The sequence below is a fragment of the Notechis scutatus genome, chromosome 14 (genome assembly GCF_049901735.1).
Source record: "Notechis scutatus isolate UNSWTSFEM ecotype Mainland chromosome 14, rNotScu1.2, whole genome shotgun sequence".
Taxonomy (NCBI): Eukaryota; Metazoa; Chordata; class Lepidosauria; order Squamata; family Elapidae; genus Notechis; species Notechis scutatus.
The window spans coordinates 738917-756661 of NC_142022.1; the positions used below are offsets into that span (position 1 = coordinate 738917).

The following is a 17745-nucleotide window of genomic DNA, read 5'->3' on the forward strand; positions in this document are numbered from 1 at the left end:
AGGGGCTTTGGAGAATAGCTTGACTTCCTTGACTTGTCCTCTCTGTGCAAAATGTGGACTTTTGCTGTCTTCAGAAGAGCAGCCTTTTGTCTTTCAAACGGACTGCTGAATCTAGTCCTGATAGATTTGTTCTCCTGTGTTGTGTTTGAGGAGTCCTTTCTCCAATGGACAGGTCTCAAAACACCCCTCACTGCCTTGTACTGCATTCGGCAGAGTTTGTGTCTGGGTGTTTTATCCTTGGGGGTCCCATAAGCTTCCAGCTTTGGGGGCTTAAAAGGGGTGGGGGGGGAAAGCACCTTTGGGACAACCATGACCTGGATAACGGAGAATCTCCTTAGACATTCCCCTCTGAATGAATGAGAAACTGCTGGTGACCTTCTACCGCTGCACCATAGAGAGTATCTTAACTCACTGCACCTCTGTAGGGTTTGCCAATTGCACAGGAGCTGATAGGAAAGCACTCCAGAGGGTGAATGTCATTGCCCAGAAGATCATGGGTTGCCCTCTCCCCTCTTTGGAAGAGCTTCATAGCTCCCGCTGCCTTAAGAAAGTTCAAAACATCCTCAAAGATCCATCTCATCCTGGGAACCCTTTTTTTGAACTATTACCATCTGGCAGCCGGTACAGAATAATAATAAAAACAAGGACAAATAGGCTGAAAAACAGCTTCTATCCCAGGGCAGGAGCTCTGCTGAATTCTGCTCTATAGTGCAGTGTTGGTGCGGTGTCGGGGGTTTCCGGTTTCAAAGTGTGGAGTGTGAAGGATGTGTGTTTGTGTTTATTTTCATGGTCATGATGTGCACTGAAGATGGTGTTTGATTTTGTTGTACGAGGTGCTATGACAATAAAGTAAACTAAACTGATCCTGAAAAGCAAATCCAGAGCCTGTTAAGCAAAGCTCCCGAGATCGAAACTGGATTCGAACAGATGACCGCCACAAACAAGCTGTGTTGCAAAAATCTCCTTTTTAATTGGTCCCTGAAAGACAAAGCAGTGGTGAGCAGCCCACGAGGCTCCCATTCTGCCAGAAATCCCCCCACAAATGCAGTGTTTTCTCAACCTTGGTCTCTTTTTAAAAGATGTGCACTACAATTCCCAGAATTCCCCCGGGCAGCTTGTTGAAGGCCACAGCTTTTAAAGGGGCCAACACCCCTTTAAACCACATCTTTTAAAGGAGCCAACGCTGGGAAGCACTGGCCCTTTGTGGCATAGGTTAGAGAACAGCAACACCCTCACAGGCGCACGATGGAAGCCAACACCTCGTCGCTCCCAGCAAGGATGTTGGTGCCACTTGACCCCAAAGTCTCCCAGCTTGAAAATGAAGGGGGCAGGCAGGTCCTCGAAGCACCTCGCAAGCTCGCCTGCCTTCCTGGCCTCCCTTCCCCACTTTGATTTAGACTTGATCTCACCAAGGCTTTCCCCAACAAGTGGGGAGAGACAGCCCTTTAAGGCTGAAGACTTCAACTCCCAGCATTCTTAAGCCAACATGCTAAGAATGCTGGGAAATCCCACCCCAACCTCTGGGGATCCCAAAGGAGAGCCAGGCTTGCTCCAAAAACTTGCCAAGACTTGGCTTTGATAACTTTTCAAAGAGGTTTTAAAAAAAAATCGCTCTTGGCTCGATCTCTACAACACACCAGGTGGGCAGATCTATTCTGTAAGCCCAGGGCTCCAATTCATTCAGGTCCCAGCACAGGGGATCCATTTTTTCCAGAGTGCATTTGAGTCCGGCGTGCAATTTTGCCTGCTGTTGTTTTCTGAACAGCAGTGCGTAAACACAATTAGTGGCTGACTCAGGTCTACGCCTTTAAAAAAAAAAAACAACAGCTGCCAACCACTTCCCCCAACTGTGCTCCTGTGGGTTTAACTGGCTTCAAAATGAGAACTACCTAAAGAGAACTACATGGATTTTCGAGAAAATCAAAGGCTACAAGTCCCCTTCAGAGAGAGAAAGAGGAAGAAAGAAAGAAAGAAAGAAAGAAGGAAGGAAGGAAGGAAGGAAGGAAGGAAGGAAGGAAGGAAGAAGAAGGAAGGAAGGAAGGAAGGAAGGAAGGAAGGAAGGGGAGAGGGAAGAAAGGGAGGAGGAGGGAAGAAAGGGCAAAGGGAAAGAGGGAGGATGGAGAATTGGAGGTGAAGGGGAGAGGAAGGAAGGAAATGGAGGAAGGCAGAAAATAGAGGGAAGGGGGGAAGGAAGAAAGGAAAGGGAAAGATGGAGAGAGGGAGAATTGAAGGGGAAGGGGAAAGAAAGGAAATGGAGGGAGGGAGGAAAGGAAGGAAAGGAGAAGGGGAAAGAGAAGGGGGAAGAAAGGAGAATTGGAGAAGGAAGGAAATAAAAGAAGTGAGGAAGGAAGGAAGGAAGGGAGGGAGGGAATTAATTTTTTTCCCTAAGTGGTAAGACCCACATGATGATTGGAAACAAGAGTTCAACATTCTGGGTCTTTGAGATCAGGACAGGAAAAGCAGAATTAGCAAAGTCCAGGCACACACATTTCCCCCCTGAAGGTGGCAAACGAAGGCACCCACCTATCATTTTGGCAAAAACTCAGGCGTTGTGCAGTGGGGACTCCCGCTCTCCAAATCCTTGTCCTTTTCAGAAAAATATCCGCATTCGGGCCAACCTGAGCTCTGTAAACCCAAATGTCCTCAGGGTTGAGAACTGTGCTCCGTGTATAGTGAGGGGTGTTGCGTGTTGTGAGAAGAGACCCTTGGACAAAGAGTCAACTCCCAACCAGTAAACCGTTAAGTTAGGGGTCCCCCAAACCTGGGAACTTTTAAGACTTGTGGACTTCAACTCCCAGAATTCTCCAGCCAGCCACGCCTACTTTTTTCCCCCTCCCTTAATCTCGTAAAATAGAGAGCGATTGCAGAGGAAGAGATTACAAGAGAGTCAGCTATGCTGGCTGGAGAATTCTGGGAGTTGAAGTCCACAAGTCTTAAAGTTCCAAGTTTGGAGGCCTCTGTGTTAAGTCATGTCCCATTCCTGCTCGACCCAACAGCAGGGCCCTGTGTTGCTGTCACCCCAGAAATCCACAAAATCCTTGTCAATGCAAGGAGAAGGCCCGGAGAACACGTCCCTCTCCAGAAATCCTGATTATTCCGATTTTTTTTTTGAGATGAATTCTGCCCCCTTTAGGGGAAAACAATAAATAAGCCCGACCCCACGGGGGCAGGTGAGACTGGCACCTTTGCAAAAACGGCCCAGGAAGCTCGGTTGGTCTGTCCGTAAAATTCGGTCCCCGGAGAAGGGGGCCACTTCGGGCTGCCCGTCAGTTGATGGGCTCGTACTCCGAACACTGTTTCTGCTGCCTCGTGAGCACCGCCAGGCTGCCCACGATGAGAAGCACCGCCGGGGTGCCCAGCGCCACGGCCAGGATCCCGATGACCAGCACAGAGAAGCCCTCACGTGGGGGCTCCCCAAAACCCACCAAGGCAGACCTGGAAGGAAAGAGACGGAAGAAGGGGGAACGAGTCATGGCAGGGAAGTCCTTCTCAGGGGTGGGGTCAACTCATGAAGTATTTCTAGGGTCCTTTTAGAGTTGCCAGCAGAAAGGGAAGGGGGAGCAGTGAAAGCAGCTTGCAAAACCCAAAGTGCATTCCATAAATGTTTTCAAAGATAGTAACTAGGTCAGTGGTTGCCAACCAGTGGGCTGGAGACCATTGGTGGTCCGCAAGAAAATTATGGTGGTCCGCAGAGAAATGTCACCCCCAAAGCAATTAATCCAGGCTGCGTGGGAACACAAGGCTTGCGTTGCTTGCATTGCGAACAACACGAGGTAGTGAGGGGAGGGGGGAAAGGGCAGAGGGAGGGAACTTGCCCCACTCGCCCCACGCGCCTCGCCTGGCCACTGGGCTGCTTCTTTCCACTTCTTTCTCCTTCTGCTTTTGGCTGCACGCAAGGAAAGCAGCCAAAGTCTTTCTTTCTCTCCCCCAAACTCCGCCAGAAATGAGTCTTTGGGGCTTTGCAAGGCATCCTGCTTCAAGAGGCTGCATTGGCAAAGACTCATTTCTGGCGGAGTTTGGGGGAGAGAAAGAAAGACTTCTGCTGCTTTCCTTGCATGAAGCCAAAAGTCTCTCTTTCTCTCCCCCTGAGAACGGAGCTGGAGACGGTATCCTGCAATCCCAAATAAAGAACAATCCATCGGTAGGAAAACCAGGTGGGGAATTTTCCTGCAGACTTTTTTGGGGATTTTCCCAGGGTCTCTGGTCCGCAGGATTTAAAATTATGAGTTTGGTGGTCCCTGAGGTCCAAAAGGTTGGCAACCCCTGAACTAGGTGACTGAAGTTTCTGCTGTGCAAAATTCTAACTGGAGAGCATGATTGGTGACTCTGGGCTATGGATGTGTCTCATTGGAGAATAGGAATTACGATACACCCAGGGGATGGAGGGAAAACCAGGGTCAAGGGTGACAATGAATGGTGTGCCTCAGAGTCGGCTGCACCCAGGCAGTGCCGGACATGTTAACTCCCAATAAATCTTCTTTTAAGTTTTGGAAATTTGGCTCAAGGCTCATGATTTAAATGGGGAGTAACTGCCGGAATCCCGACAGGTGGGCTGCTATCGGTTTGCACCAGTTCCGGTTGTTAATTTTGCATCTGGTTCTCCAAACCAGTAGTTGCAACGACTGGCAGACCCTGCCTAACCCCCCCCAGGAGTCTTCACACGGCCCATTTTGGATCCCAGGTAAGTGCAGGGCCTGCACGGAGGCTCTGCAGGGAGGGAGAAAACGGGCCTCCTGGAAGTTCCAGAAGGCCGGAAATGGGCCACTTTCTGGCCCCCCGAGAGCCTGGGGAGGCCATTTCTCCCCTCCCGGAGGCTTGAGGAAAGCCTCCGGAGCCTGGGAGGGCAAAAACGCCCCCGCGTGGTGCAGGAGGCCGACTAGGTCACGCTCAACATGGCCACGCCCACCCAGCCACCGGGCAGAGAACTAAATTTTTTGAAGCCCATCCCTGGTTCTTAGGATTCGTTTTGTAACTATTCAAAGTTACAACAACAATCAATGCAAAATGAGTCCTTATAAAGTGGTCCTAGACTTACAAGAGTTCCTTTTAGTGACTGTTCAAAGTTACAACGGCCCTGAATGTAAAATGAGTCCTTATAAAGTGGTTCTAGACTTACAACAGTTCATTTAGTGACTGTTCAAAAGTTACAACAAGGAAGGCAAAATGAGTCAATACAGGTAGTCCTCGACTTACAACGGTTTGTTTAGTGACCGTTCTAACTTACAACGGCACTGAATGCAAAATGAGTTCTTACAAAGTAGTCCCCGACTTGCAACGGTTCGCTTTATCACGACCAGCGAAGAAAGCGCCCGCTTGGTCCTATCAAACTGGGAGAACTGGGCTATCTGGATCACAGCGCTGGCCCCCATCGCGGGAAGGGAACCCCAATTTACGAAATGACGCCTTTCAAACCCACAGGAAGAAGTTCCCAGTGATCTAGGAAGGAGACCCCCCCACCACACACACACCCTCGGCTTCCAGCAAAGACCCACCATAAAGGGATCCTCACCAGCTCAAGTATCTCTTCTCGCTGTAGTCTTCGCTGTCTTCACTGCCAAAAGAGATATTGAGGGCAGACAGGCTGCAGCGTTGCTCGACATCCTCCCCAAAGTAAGCCTGGAGAATCCTGAACTCGGGGCCGAGGGTGCGCATCGCCTGGAGGGGGTAATACTGACAGTGGACGGTGTTTTCCCGACGGGGCGTTTTAGAGTTGTAGGCGGCCGTCTTCCACTGCAGGAAGCTGGACCCCAAGCTGTGGTTGTGAGGCTCAGAGGTCAGCTGGGCCATCTGGGAGGAAAAAGGGGAAAGGAAATGCGACGCCGTTATTAGACTCCATTTTGGAGAGGGTTGTTTTGTGTCCCCCACGTACAGCAAGCAAGCAAGAAAGAGCGGTGGGGTGGCCTAGAGGTGGAGCTCTCACCTCACCATCAGGAGGCTTGTGAATTCGATCCGAGGCAGATATTTTCTCTCTCTCTGGGCACAATGAGAATATATCTGCTGAACAAAACTCCCCATTGGCAACAGGAAGGGCATCGGGCCAGTAAACACTCAGCTCCTCCATTCAACTGCATCCAATTCCAACCCGCAAGGGATTATGGAGTCATTAAAAGGAGATGATGATGTACAGCAACCAAAAAAGTCCAGTTGCCTTTTGGAAAAGCATCTTCAGGAGAGGCCTATGACAACTTGCCACAGGATAGAATAGAATGCATGAGCTGGAAGGGACCTTGGAGGTCTTCTAGTCCAGCCCCCTGTTCAAGCAGGAGAACTTATAATATCTCGGATAAGTGACTGACTAGATTCTTCTTAAAAACATCCAATGATGGAGCGCCTACGATTTCTGGAGGCAAACAGCTCCACTGGTTAATTGTCCTCACTGTTAGAAAGTTTCTCCTTAATTCAACTCGCCATGACCAACTTGCCACAGGACAACTCGCTGCGGGACAATTCGACAATTTAATGACTGGAAATAATTTTTAAAATATTTTAATTTTTGTCATTCACGTTTCATTCTGTCCCTCCTTTTTGGCATCCTTTCTTTCATGATTCTTGTCCCGCATCCAGTTAATTAGCCACGATGAGTTGGCTACTACAAGTTGGTTGCAGCTAGATGTGTCCTGACCCAGCTCCCCAAACACGACAAACCCTCTGAAGTGAACTCAAAGATTCCTTTATTAGAAGCGCCGGCACCTCGGCAAAAAGTTTCTCTCTCACCGCAGGCTAACAAGTCCGTCCAGCAGGGAGATGAATAGCTGCCTGCCATCCCTATTCATCTCCGCCCCCTGCCTTTGATCTCCAGAGCCTGGGTGGGGCTTCGCTAGCAGGGGTGCCTCTATCTGCCCAAGGACCGGCCCATAGATTTCCATTGCTCTCCTCTCCTCTGCCTTCTGTGCATCCAAGCGTCAGGCACTGGACGCAGCTGTTCCTCCTCTTCCTCCTCAGCCACCTCCAGACCTGGGGGGGCTGTTGACTCTCCATCTGAGGGCTGACGGACAGCCCAGGCTCCTCCTCCCTCTCTCTCTCTCTGCCAGCTCCATTCCCTCTTCCCCCCTCTGAACTCTCAGGTGATGCTGACCCTGACTCCCACGCCTCCTCCTCCTCCTCCTCCTCTGAGTCAGCTGCTGGAGGGGCCGGTGGCCGACAGGCCACACCAAGTTGCTTGTGGCAACTTGTCCCATTCTGCCTTTGGAGCCCCATGCAAATCCAGCCAGTGATGGCTCCATCGCCCAAACAATGGCCGAGAAGACTCTCGACTGGTACCCAAAGCCGATGCCCCGTCCGTACCTCAAAAATGGTTGGGGTATATTCGTCATCGATGGAGCGGGCCGACTGCAGCTGCTTCCTCCGGTTCCCCTCCTCGACCGCCAGGATCTCCAGGGCAAAGCGGGAGTGGTTCCCCCGGGGCACTACGCCCTCCATGGCGAACTCCACCTTGGAGCTGTTGGCGCTGTGCAGAAGGCGTGGGAGAGGCCTGTCGCGGCTACCCTCCTCGTACGCCGTCACCTGCAGGGGGACGGAGGCAGAGAGGCAGGGGCAGGATGGCGGCCCAGACTGACCACAACCTCACCAGCCTTCGCTTCCCTCCCTCCCTCCCTCCCTAACCCGGTTCGAGTTAACCTTGATTTATCAGGGCTTGGCGAAGGAGGTTGTCCCATGAAGGGTTCAATGCAGGCAGTCCTTGAAATTTGGAGCTCCAAGTTTCCGTTGCTAAGCAAGAATTTGTTAAGGGAGTTTCTCCCCATTGTCCGACCTTCCTTTGCCACAGCTGTTAAAGGAACCACTGCGGTTCTTAAATCAGTAACGTGACTGGGCTTCCCCGTTGGCTTTGACTTTGGTAACTTAGCAAACCGGTTGTTAAGCGAATCTACCTTTGCTTGTGAGGTGGTTGCAAAAGGGGATTGCATGACCACGGGACACAGCAACAGTCGTAAGTATGAGTCAGTGGCCAAGCGTCTGAATTTTGATCACGCGAACACGGCCCTGCTTACAAAGCTTGTAAGGATGGGGGGGAAAACGGCCGTAAAATCCCCTTTTCCCCAATGCCATCGTAACTTTGAACGGTCGCTAAACGAACCGCTGTAAGACGAGGACTAACCTGTAATTCAACCCACAGCCATTTCCAAAAGGAGACAACCTCTGCCCCACATCACACACGCACACACACACACACCCAGTCCAACTTACCTTGAAAGAGATGCTCCCGTTTGCGAAGGTGCCTTCGCGGCTGGAGCCCTGGAAGTTGGCGCTGAGGGCCGTTTCATTCAGCTGTCCATCCAGGCTGGCCCAGGTGAAGTTGCCCAGGTTGTAGCTGGGGTAGACCTGTCCCGCCTGGACCGGGTCCAACAAGTTGCTTCCGTTGTATTCCCAGAGCTGCAATACAGGGAGAGCTTGACTTACAACAGTTCATTTAGCGGCCGCTCAAAGTTATGGCGGCACTGGAAAAAAGTGACTTAGGACCATTTTTCCACACTTATGACTGTTTCCAGCATCCCCAGAGTCACGTGATCAAAAGTCAGATGCTCGGCAACTGACTCGATTTTATGACCGTTGCTGTGTCCCAAGATCATGGGATCCTGTTTTGCGACCTCCAGACAAGCAAAGTCAACAAGGGGAAGCTAGACTCACTTAATAACCAGGTTTTCTAACTTATCGACTGCAGCGATTCACTTAACAATGGTGGTGAGAAAGGTCGTAAAATGGGGCCAAACCCACTTCACAAATGTCTCGCTTCACCACCACAGACACGTTGGGCACAATTGCGATTGGACGTTGAAGACCCCGTCTAGATCTAGATATCTGGGAGCACTACATTGGCCAGCCCCAAGGGACCTTTTGTGGCTTCTTCGGTGATTCACTTAACAACTAAGGCAAGGAAGGTCATAAAATGTGGCAAAATTTACAACCACAGAAATTTGGGGCTCAATTGTGGACGTAAGTCAGGGACTACATGCCAGCTGCCAAGCGTCTGAATTTCGATCACCTGACCACAGGGATGCTGCAATGGTCATAACTGGGAGGACAAGTTGTAGGACACTCTTGTGAGTTCCACTGTAACTAAATCATCTTCATTTAACGAACCCATAATCCCTTGCGGGGTGGAGCCTGGGCAACTGAATGGAGCTAGCAGAGTGTTTGAATGGCCGGATGCCCTTCCTGTTGCCAATACGGAGTTATACTCAGCGGAGATATTCTCATGGTGCCCACAGAGAGAAATATCTACCTAGGATCGAACTCAAAGCTGCCCGATTGTGAGGCAAAAGGTCTACCTCTAGGCCACCGTACCACTCATTTCCATTCCACAATGGACCCCCAAATTTGAATGGCAACTGAAATGGAGCTGAGTGCTTACTAGCCGGTTGCCTTTCCTGTCACCAATGTGGAGTTTTGTTCGGCAGATATATTCTCATGGCGTCTACCCAACCGACATTTTAAGAGGGAAAAAAGCTGCCCCCCAATCCCCCCCTTCGCTCCCACATTGAACTCACAGCCTCCTGATGGTGAGATATTATGGCCCCCCCCCTTTCACCAGCCGAAGGTCCACTCAACCATTAACGGCGGTAAGGCAGAATGGAAGCACTGCGCCGGCGGGGGGCGGGCGCGAGCCCCCCTCTTTTGAGCGCCCTGGCTGGGGAGGAGCGACACAGAGCGACCCAGAGAAAGACAGGCTCGCTGCCCCCCCCCTCCCCCCCCATTTGCCTTGACCCGACCCAGCATTCACCAACTAGAGGGCGAAACACGCACACAGAAGAAAAAATGCGGAAATATACCGAAAAACGGTATTCTCATTGTACCCAGAGAGAAAGCGCCCCCCAAACACCCCCCCCCCCACGATGAACCACAGCCCGAGGTGAGGCCCACACCCTGCCCTGTACCAGGAAATCAAGGACTACCTGTATCCCCTTGCCTTGCTCCCCATCCCTCAGCCCCCTCCCCACTGGACGCACCCTTGGAAAGACCACAGCGGTGGAATATAAGACGCTGCCGGCTGGTTCGATCCGGATGGCTCCAGCCGGGGAAGAAGACAGGAGCCGGGTCCAGTTGACGCGAAGGGAACTGTTGTCGCTCGCGGTGTACACCAACAACACCGTGGGGACCCCGATGGTACTCCAGACGTAGTGAAGCGTGTCGTTGATGCCCACTGCTCGGGTGTGCAGAAGGTTTACACCTGGGCTCGCCCAGCCTGGGTTGTACTCGAGAGAGACCTGCAAACAGATTTGCACCAACAAGCTAAGTTCACAAACAGGCGCCACTAACTAAGCCAGTGACGGCTAACTTTTTCATCATCGCGGGCCTGCACCCATAATGCAATGTGCGCACAACCCCCCCCGCCCCCTGTGCATGCACGCACATCTCCCGCACACGCCTTGGCCTTTGCGCATGTGTGGAAGATACCCAACGATCAGCTGGCTGACGGGAGGCGCACACACATGCACAGTGGATCTGTTCCGGGCGACGGCTCGCGTGCCGGAAGAATGGCTTATGCATGCCACTTTCGGCACGCATGCCATAGGTTCGCCATCACGGAACTAAGCCATGAATCATGGTTAGTAAACTAGGGGGCTAAAGCTTACCTTGGCACAGGTACTTCTGGACTTATGACCACAATTGAGCCCAACATTTCCTGTTGTTAAGCCAGACATTTCTTAAGTGAGTTTTGGCTCATTTTACCACCTTTCTCGCCATGGTTTAGTGCAGGGTCTCAACCTTGGCAACTTTAAGACTTAGGACTCCAGAGTTCCTCAGCCAGCAAAGCTGCTTCCTCAGCCAGCTTTGCTGGCTGAGGAACTCTGGGAGTTGAAGTCCACAAGTCTTAAAGTTGCCAAGGTTGGAGACCCCTGGTTTAGTGATTCATGGCAGCTGATAAGTTAGTAACCCAGTTGTTAAATGAACCAGGCTTTCTACTGGTCAGAAGGTTGCAAAATGGAGATCACGTGACCCTGGGACACTGTGACCGTCATAAGTATGAGTTGGTGGCCAAGGGCCTGAATTTTGATCATGTGACCCTGGGGATGCTGCAACAGTCATAAGTGTGAAAAGTGGTCATAAGTCACTTTTTCCGGTGCCGTTGTAACTTCGATCACTAACCAAACGGTTTTAAGTCGAGGACTACCTGTCCTGTGCTAAAAAGAGTTGGAAGTCGCCACTTTTTTTCCTTTTCCCCCTATATTTGCTTTCTCCCTCTCTTTTTTTTTTCCTTCCTTTAATTTCCTATTTTCTTTTATATTTTATACTTGGATCAAACAATAAAAGCCATTTAAAAAAAAAACATAAAAAAAGGAAGGGAAAGAGGAATGATTAGAAAATGGTCACAGAAGGAACCGCCGAGAGCCATAGTTAATTCATTGGTGAAGTTTCTGAAGGAAAAGGCATGATTCATTTTTCTAATTTCTGAAGTTCGGGGAGGAAAACACAGAAGCAGCATTTTTTTCTTCCGCTCTGAGTCAGAGGAAAAGAGGAACTCTGAGCACCAAGAACTCTCACCCAGACTTTCTTATCCCGCAAAAGCTGCATCAGAATCAGAATAGAGCTGGAAGGGACCTTAGAGGTCTTCTAGTCCATCCCCCTGCTCAAGCAGGAAACCTTAGACCAGGGTGTCCAGCACTTTAAACATGGACTTCACTCCCAGAATTCCTCAGCCACTGGGAATTCTGGAAAAGCCTCAAGTGATACTCACAACCATTTCAGACAAATGGCTGACCAACCTCTTCTTAAAAGCCTCCAGTGATGAAACACCTACAACTTCTGGTGGCAAGCTGTTCCACCGGTTAATTTTTCTCACTGTTAGGATGTTTCTCCTTAGTTCCAGGTTGCTTCTCTCCTCGGTTAGTTTCAGGAGTGGGATTCAAAAATTGCTGGGTGGGCGTGGCCTGCCGGAGGGCTGCTTTTTGCCTTCCCCAGAGTCCGGAGGCTTCCCTCGGGCCTCTGGGAACGCAAAAACGCCCCCCCGGGCTCTGGAGACCGTCCCAAAGCCAGAAAGAGGCCCGTTTCCGGACTTCTGGTACTTCCAGATGGCCCGTTTTTTCCCCCCTCCCAGAGCTTCTGCACAGAGGCTGCACTTCCCTGCATCCAAAATGGCCCTCATGGAGACATGGGGGGAGGGGAGGGGTGGGTGGGGCCAGCCAATCAGTTCAACTAGTGGCTTGGCGAACCAAATGCAAATTTAACATCCGGTTCGGTTGAACCGGTCCAAACCGGCTGAATCCCACCCCTGGTTAGTTCCCACCCACTGCTTCTTGTCCTGCCTTTGGAGAATAGGTTGACCCCCCCCCTCCTTCTATGGGGCAGCCCCCTCAAACACTGGAATTCTGCTCTATGTCCCCTGCCCCACTTCCCCCACTTCTTTTCCCTACGAAAATCCTGACGACGGGAACGATTCTGGGCTTTGCTCTAATGACCCCCAATCAAAATGCATTTTATAGAGCAGTGGTGGCTAATCTTTTGGGCTCCTGTGCCAAAAATTGCACAAACGCGCCCACATGCCAGCACCTAGAATGCACTGCACACCCTCCCCACACCCCATGTATGTGCACGCAATCCCCAACCCCGCCACCTGCACTGCACCTCACAGCTGATTTTTTGGCTGGTTTGAGGCCTTTTTCAGCCTCCCCCAGACGCTTGGAAAAAGCCTCTGCAAGGCTTTTCAGGACGAATTATAGGCCCGTTTTTGTCACTTCCGGTATTACAGGAAGTGATGAAACGGGCCTATAATTTGGCCTGAAAAGCCTTGCAGAGGCTTTTTCCAAGCCTCTGCAGGTGGCCAAAAATGGCCTCAAGCCAATCGAAAAAAATCAGCTGTGAGACACACGCGTGCGCAGTGAGGTAAGTTGGCCTGCGCCTCGCCTGCCAGCACAAATGGCTCTGTGTGCTACTGTTGTCCCCAAAACTGGGTTCTTGGTGTCGAAGCTGCTTAGTCACCGGATACAAGGTGTGATACAATATACTTTTATTTTGGTATCAAGATATAAGGACCCTGGCTAACCAAGGGCCCCAATTACAATCTTTCTCATAGTCAAGGGATGGTCGCATTCAACCTTTGCCCTTCCCTTAATAATGCATGCATAACTGATAACATTGATTGGTTATTTGGATCTCAGCCCCCTACACAGCTAAATGTCGCGTCACCTGTGTTTCACCCCAGGTCACGGGTATCTTGCAAAGTGTCCCAGTTTCATGTGCCAGCTATGTGGGTTTTGGGGTTTTTCTTATCAGCAAGCTATTCTTGTTCCTGATATCCTGGCTAGTGGTTTAAGGCCTCGCTAAGAATGTGCGGTTCCAACCCTTTTCCTATTGCAGAGCAGCTCAAGGTGGCTCCCCCCACTCCCCTGTGACCCCCCCTCCTTCTGTAGAGAAGGAGAAGACAGGAAGGAGCCAGGCTGCTTAAAGGCACAGAAAGGAAGACAAGAGGAAATGTTTTTATCAGAATGCATATTCCTCCCTCTCGTGTCCATTCTGTCCATGCCTGGGTGCTATCTCCACATAGGACCCTTCCTCTGACCCCCAGAGGCCTCATCTGGCCTCCTCTGCACATACATCCCATCATCTGATCCTTCACTACTTGTGGCATAGGTTCGCCATCACGGTTATTCCTCCAGAGCAGCAAAGAAAGAGAGGAAAGGAGGAAAAATCCCAAATGAAGGGATTGGAGTTGTGCTGCCAGCGATGGAGTTCCAGAGGGATGTCTATCACAGGTAGTCCTTGACTTAACGATCACAAAGCTACAACGGCACCAAGAAAAAAGCAACTTATGACTGTTTTTCACACTCACAACTGTTGCAGCAACGCCCCCCCCCAGGGTCACATGATCAAAATTCTTGACAACGGACTCCTATTTACGACGGTCTCAGTGTCCAGGGGGCCCTTTCACGATCCTTCTGGGAAGCAAAGTCCATGGGGAAGCCAGATTCACTTAACGACTGGGTGATTAACTTAAAACAACTGCAGTGATTCATTTAACGACTGTGGCAAGGAAAGTCATAAAACGGGACCAAGCTCAGTTAACCACTGTCTTGTTTAGCAACAGTAATGCTGGGCCTAATTGTGGTTGTACGTCGAGGGTTGCCTATATTTTGTTTTTGATAAGTTTAAAAAAAAATCTAGTTTTTTTTTTAAAACAACCACATTAGGCAGAACTAGCAGATTAACAGAGTTCATCAGATTCCTATTGATGAAAAATGTGATTAGGAAAATATTAGAATATGCCGAAATGAACAGATTAACACTGGCAATTAAAGAGAAGGAGCAATCTAAATATTATAAGATATGGGAACTATATTATTGATGGTTAGAGAAAAAACACGAAAGCTAGACATCTAATAACTAGTAGTGAAAGAAGGAAAATATCTTAATAGAATTAAACATGGTAAGAAGAGGATTATTATAATAATAGATATATATATTAATAAGTGAAGATCTCAACATGTTATTGTTATAGTGTGAGAGACATTATGTATATTAATAATAACAATGGAGAACTAATATCAATGTAATAAACATGGTAGTAATTTTGATTATTGTTGCACAAGGTATCTGTACCCAGGTGACACACCGTTAAATGGAAGATGAATTGTTTGTACTTATAAAAAAATAAAAAACTCTTATTAAAAAAAAAAGATTTACAGAGTTGGAAGGGACCTTGTAGTAGGTCATCCAGCCCAACCAGGAGACCCTGCGCCATTTCTGAGAAATGACAATCCAGTCTCTTCTTGAAAGCCTCCGGGGATGACACTCCCACAACTTCTGAAGGCAACGTCTGTTCCATCGGTTGATTCCTAACTGAAATTCAATAATTTAATGCAACTTCCTGAAAGTAGCTGGGTAAAGTTGGATTACTCATAGTCTCTCTCAGCCCAACCCTGTCATAGGGTTGTTGTTGTGCGGAGGATAGGAGGAAAAAGTAGGTATGTATGCTGTTGCCTTGAGTTATTTATCAAAATAATAAAGGCAGGATTAAAGAAAGAGCAGTCACAAGGTTCACCAAGCGAGTTTGGTTCCCCCCACAGCTGGGATGAGATAACTGCCACATCAAAAAATATGACTTGGTGCCAGGGTTTGGTTGCTTTTAATATTTTTAAATTGTGTTTAGTTTTACAGTTTTAAACATTGCTTTGTAAGCGGATTTCTTTGGATTGTGAACCATCCAGAGTTGATTATGAGGGCTACATAACTATTTTCATTTAAAAAAAAAAAACCTAATAAAATAAAGTTTTAAAGTGTAGATTTAAAGCCACGGAAATACAACGAATATGGAGGAGCTCGTGCCAACCGGGTGCCTTCCCGGCAGGGAGGACTCCAACTCCCATAATCCTTTCTTCACTCACACGCTGGGACAGCCTTGGGACGGGGAAGGTCTGATCTACCTAGTTAGAAAGTTCATGGGCTTCCCTGTAGATCAGAGCTTCTTACCTTGGCCATTTTAAGAGGTGTGGACTTCAGTGCCACGCAGGCTGGGGAATTCCACACACCTTAAAAGTTGTCCAGGTTGTGAAACCCTGATTTAATGTCTTCCACAACTGAGTTTGGCATATTTCTTTCTTTATAAGATTTCCATGCCACCCACTTTTCTCACGCTTTCGTGTGAAAATCCACCAGTTATTGAAGTGGCCAGCATTGAGGAATCCTGGTTTGGACTGATTCCAAGTTTGAAATGTTTTAAGCCCTGGTCAAACTTGGTTACCTGGTTATGCTTGACCCCGAGTAGCCCAGGATTCACAGGGCTTCTGTGTTGTTTTAACCTTTGCACTGAATATTATTTGATTTGGAATGCATGGTACAATTGGTTAAACAGTAGATATAAAGATAAATAAAGAATATGAAATATTACGGCAGGATAATAAAATGTAAAATATGCATCATAAAATGTAAAAGGGAAAATATTTAAAGTAAGAAATACATATTGTACATATTTTAGTGGAAAGAAATATATGTAATACTAGCTGGATCCCCGTGCTTCGCTACGAAACAATGTGGTTGGGCTTAGTTTTGGGGGAGGAAAATAAGGGGGGGCAGATTCTGCCTTTGCCTACCAGCATCCATTGGTATTCATCTGGCTAGCATCCTGTCAGTGTGTGAGTTGAGGGCTGTTTGGAAACTGAAACAGTATTTGTTGTGTGAGCAAGGAGACAGCAAGGAGCCTGGGCGTGGCTTAGCTTAATTATTCTGTAGTAAAGCTGCTTGGTGCTCTGAAATCAAAACTGAAACTGAAACTCCTCTCCTTTGTTGTGTTTTGCGTTTGGAAGAGTTTTCTTTTCAAGTGGGGAGAGGGAGTAGAACTCCTTAGCATCAGAGCGTGTTAATAATAATGTAGGAAATATTAATTCTCTGATGGCCATTTTGAAAAATCCTGTCTTAATGAGCACCTAGAAGCCAAAAGGAACATAGGGGCCAAATTTCATGTTTGTACGCTTTACGGTTCTGGAGATTTTGTGATGATGCACGAGTGGCATTTCACTTTATATATATACAGAAAATAGATATAGATATAACACAAATGTTTGGAAACCATATGTATACCGATACTGAAATGTTACAAAAAAATGAACATTGTGTTATAAAATGAGGAAAATTGTTCAATAAAAATATTTTTTTAAAAAAGATTACAGGTAGTCGACTTATGACAATAACTGAGGCCAAATTTCTGTTAAGTGAGACATTTGTTAAGTGAGGTTTGCCCCCATTTTAAGACTATCATGTTTGACACAGTTGTTAAGTGAATCACTGCCGTTGGTAAGTTGTTAAGTGAATCCAGCTTCCCCACTGACTTTGCTGGTTACAAAAAAGGTGGCCGGAGGGGATCTCGTGACCCCCAGGACACTGCGGACCGTCCTAAACAGAGGTCAACTTGCCAAGCTGTCTCAACTGTGATCCCGTGATGGACGCTGCAACGGTCATAAAGGTGAAACATGGCCATCAATGGGATGTCACTTTTTCCCAGTGCCCATTGTAACTTGCCACGGTGACTAAACGAGTTGCTGTAAGTCGAGGACTACCCGCATTTCGAATTTAAGGGAGGAGACCCAGTGATGTCCACCCGCCTCTTCGGGTGTGTGTGGGAGGGGGAAGCCTGGGAGAAAGGCAAGAGCGCCTCGGGGCATGAACAGAGCGGCGCTTTCCTCCTCCGCGTCCGCAAACCGCGTTCGACGCTTCCCACCAGCCCGCCCGCCCGCCCGCCCGCCGGTTCCCCTTCCCGCGTCCGGCACCTACCCTCCTCCGGTAGCCCCCCGCGTCCCCAGCGCAGCCGCCCGCCGCCCAGAGGAGAGCCAGGCCGGCCCAAGAAGCCGCCGCCGCCGCCAGCATGTTTTTCCCACTGCAGGGTTGTGGAAGCCCCGTCACGTGACCCGGCTGGCGTTCCTTCCGGGCTTCCCTCCAAGTGGGGCGGGGACTCCCTTAAAGGGGCCGCGGCAAAGCAAGCCAGCCTTGCCCTCAGGTGAACGAGGGAGGGGGAGGGGGCTTCCCCTTCAAGCTCGGGTTGGGGGCAGAGAAGAGCAGCGCCCCGGCCGAGGGGGAGGGAGACTGGCCGGCGGGTGGCCTGGAGAGCTTTCCCAGCCAAGCAGGAGGGCTCTCCCTTGCTTAGAATATAGAACGAAGGGTCCTTGGAGGTCATCTAGTCCAACCCGCTGCTCAGGCAGAAAACAACTTCTCTCCTGCTCCTCAGAGTAAGGCTTGGAAGGGACCTTGGAGGTCTTCTAGTCCAGCCCCTTCCTCAGGCAGGAGACCTTACCTATGGCATTCTGGACAACTGGCTGTCCA

The 17745-nt window shown here is 49.3% G+C and overlaps 1 protein-coding gene and 1 long non-coding RNA gene across 3 annotated transcripts in view; one reads left to right on the plus strand and one right to left on the minus strand.

Moving 5' to 3' along the window:
- The window catches only part of LOC148129481 (uncharacterized), a 342063-nt gene that overhangs the window by 276238 nt on the left and 48080 nt on the right, over positions 1-17745 (plus strand). The gene's annotated exons all lie outside the window — the stretch shown is intronic.
- Positions 947-17336, minus strand: GLMP (glycosylated lysosomal membrane protein). Of its 2 annotated transcripts, XM_087943426.1 has the most exons (6): positions 17200-17336; positions 9945-10202; positions 8185-8370; positions 7285-7503; positions 5510-5787; positions 947-3435 (listed from the first exon to the last, which is right to left on the minus strand). In XM_087943426.1, the coding sequence occupies exons 1-6, from the start codon at positions 17290-17292 to the stop codon at positions 3267-3269; spliced, it is 1203 nt and encodes a 400-aa protein (XP_087799552.1). In that variant the 5' UTR covers positions 17293-17336; the 3' UTR covers positions 947-3266. The 2 variants fall into 2 exon arrangements, with proteins under 2 accessions (XP_087799552.1, XP_087799553.1); XM_087943427.1 differs by lacking the exon at positions 7285-7503 and having other exon boundaries at positions 17200-17309.

Coding starts and splice junctions, on each gene's coding strand:
- GLMP (XM_087943426.1), bottom strand. CDS start 17,292: ATGCTGGCGGCGGCGGCGGCTTCTTGGGCCGGCCTGGCTCTCCTCTGG. Junction 10,203..17,199: donor CGGGGGGCTACCGGAGGAGG/GTAGGTGCCGGA, acceptor ATCTGTTTGCAG/GTCTCTCTCGAGTACAACCC. Junction 8,371..9,944: donor CCGCTGTGGTCTTTCCAAGG/GTGCGTCCAGTG, acceptor CCTGTATTGCAG/CTCTGGGAATACAACGGAAG.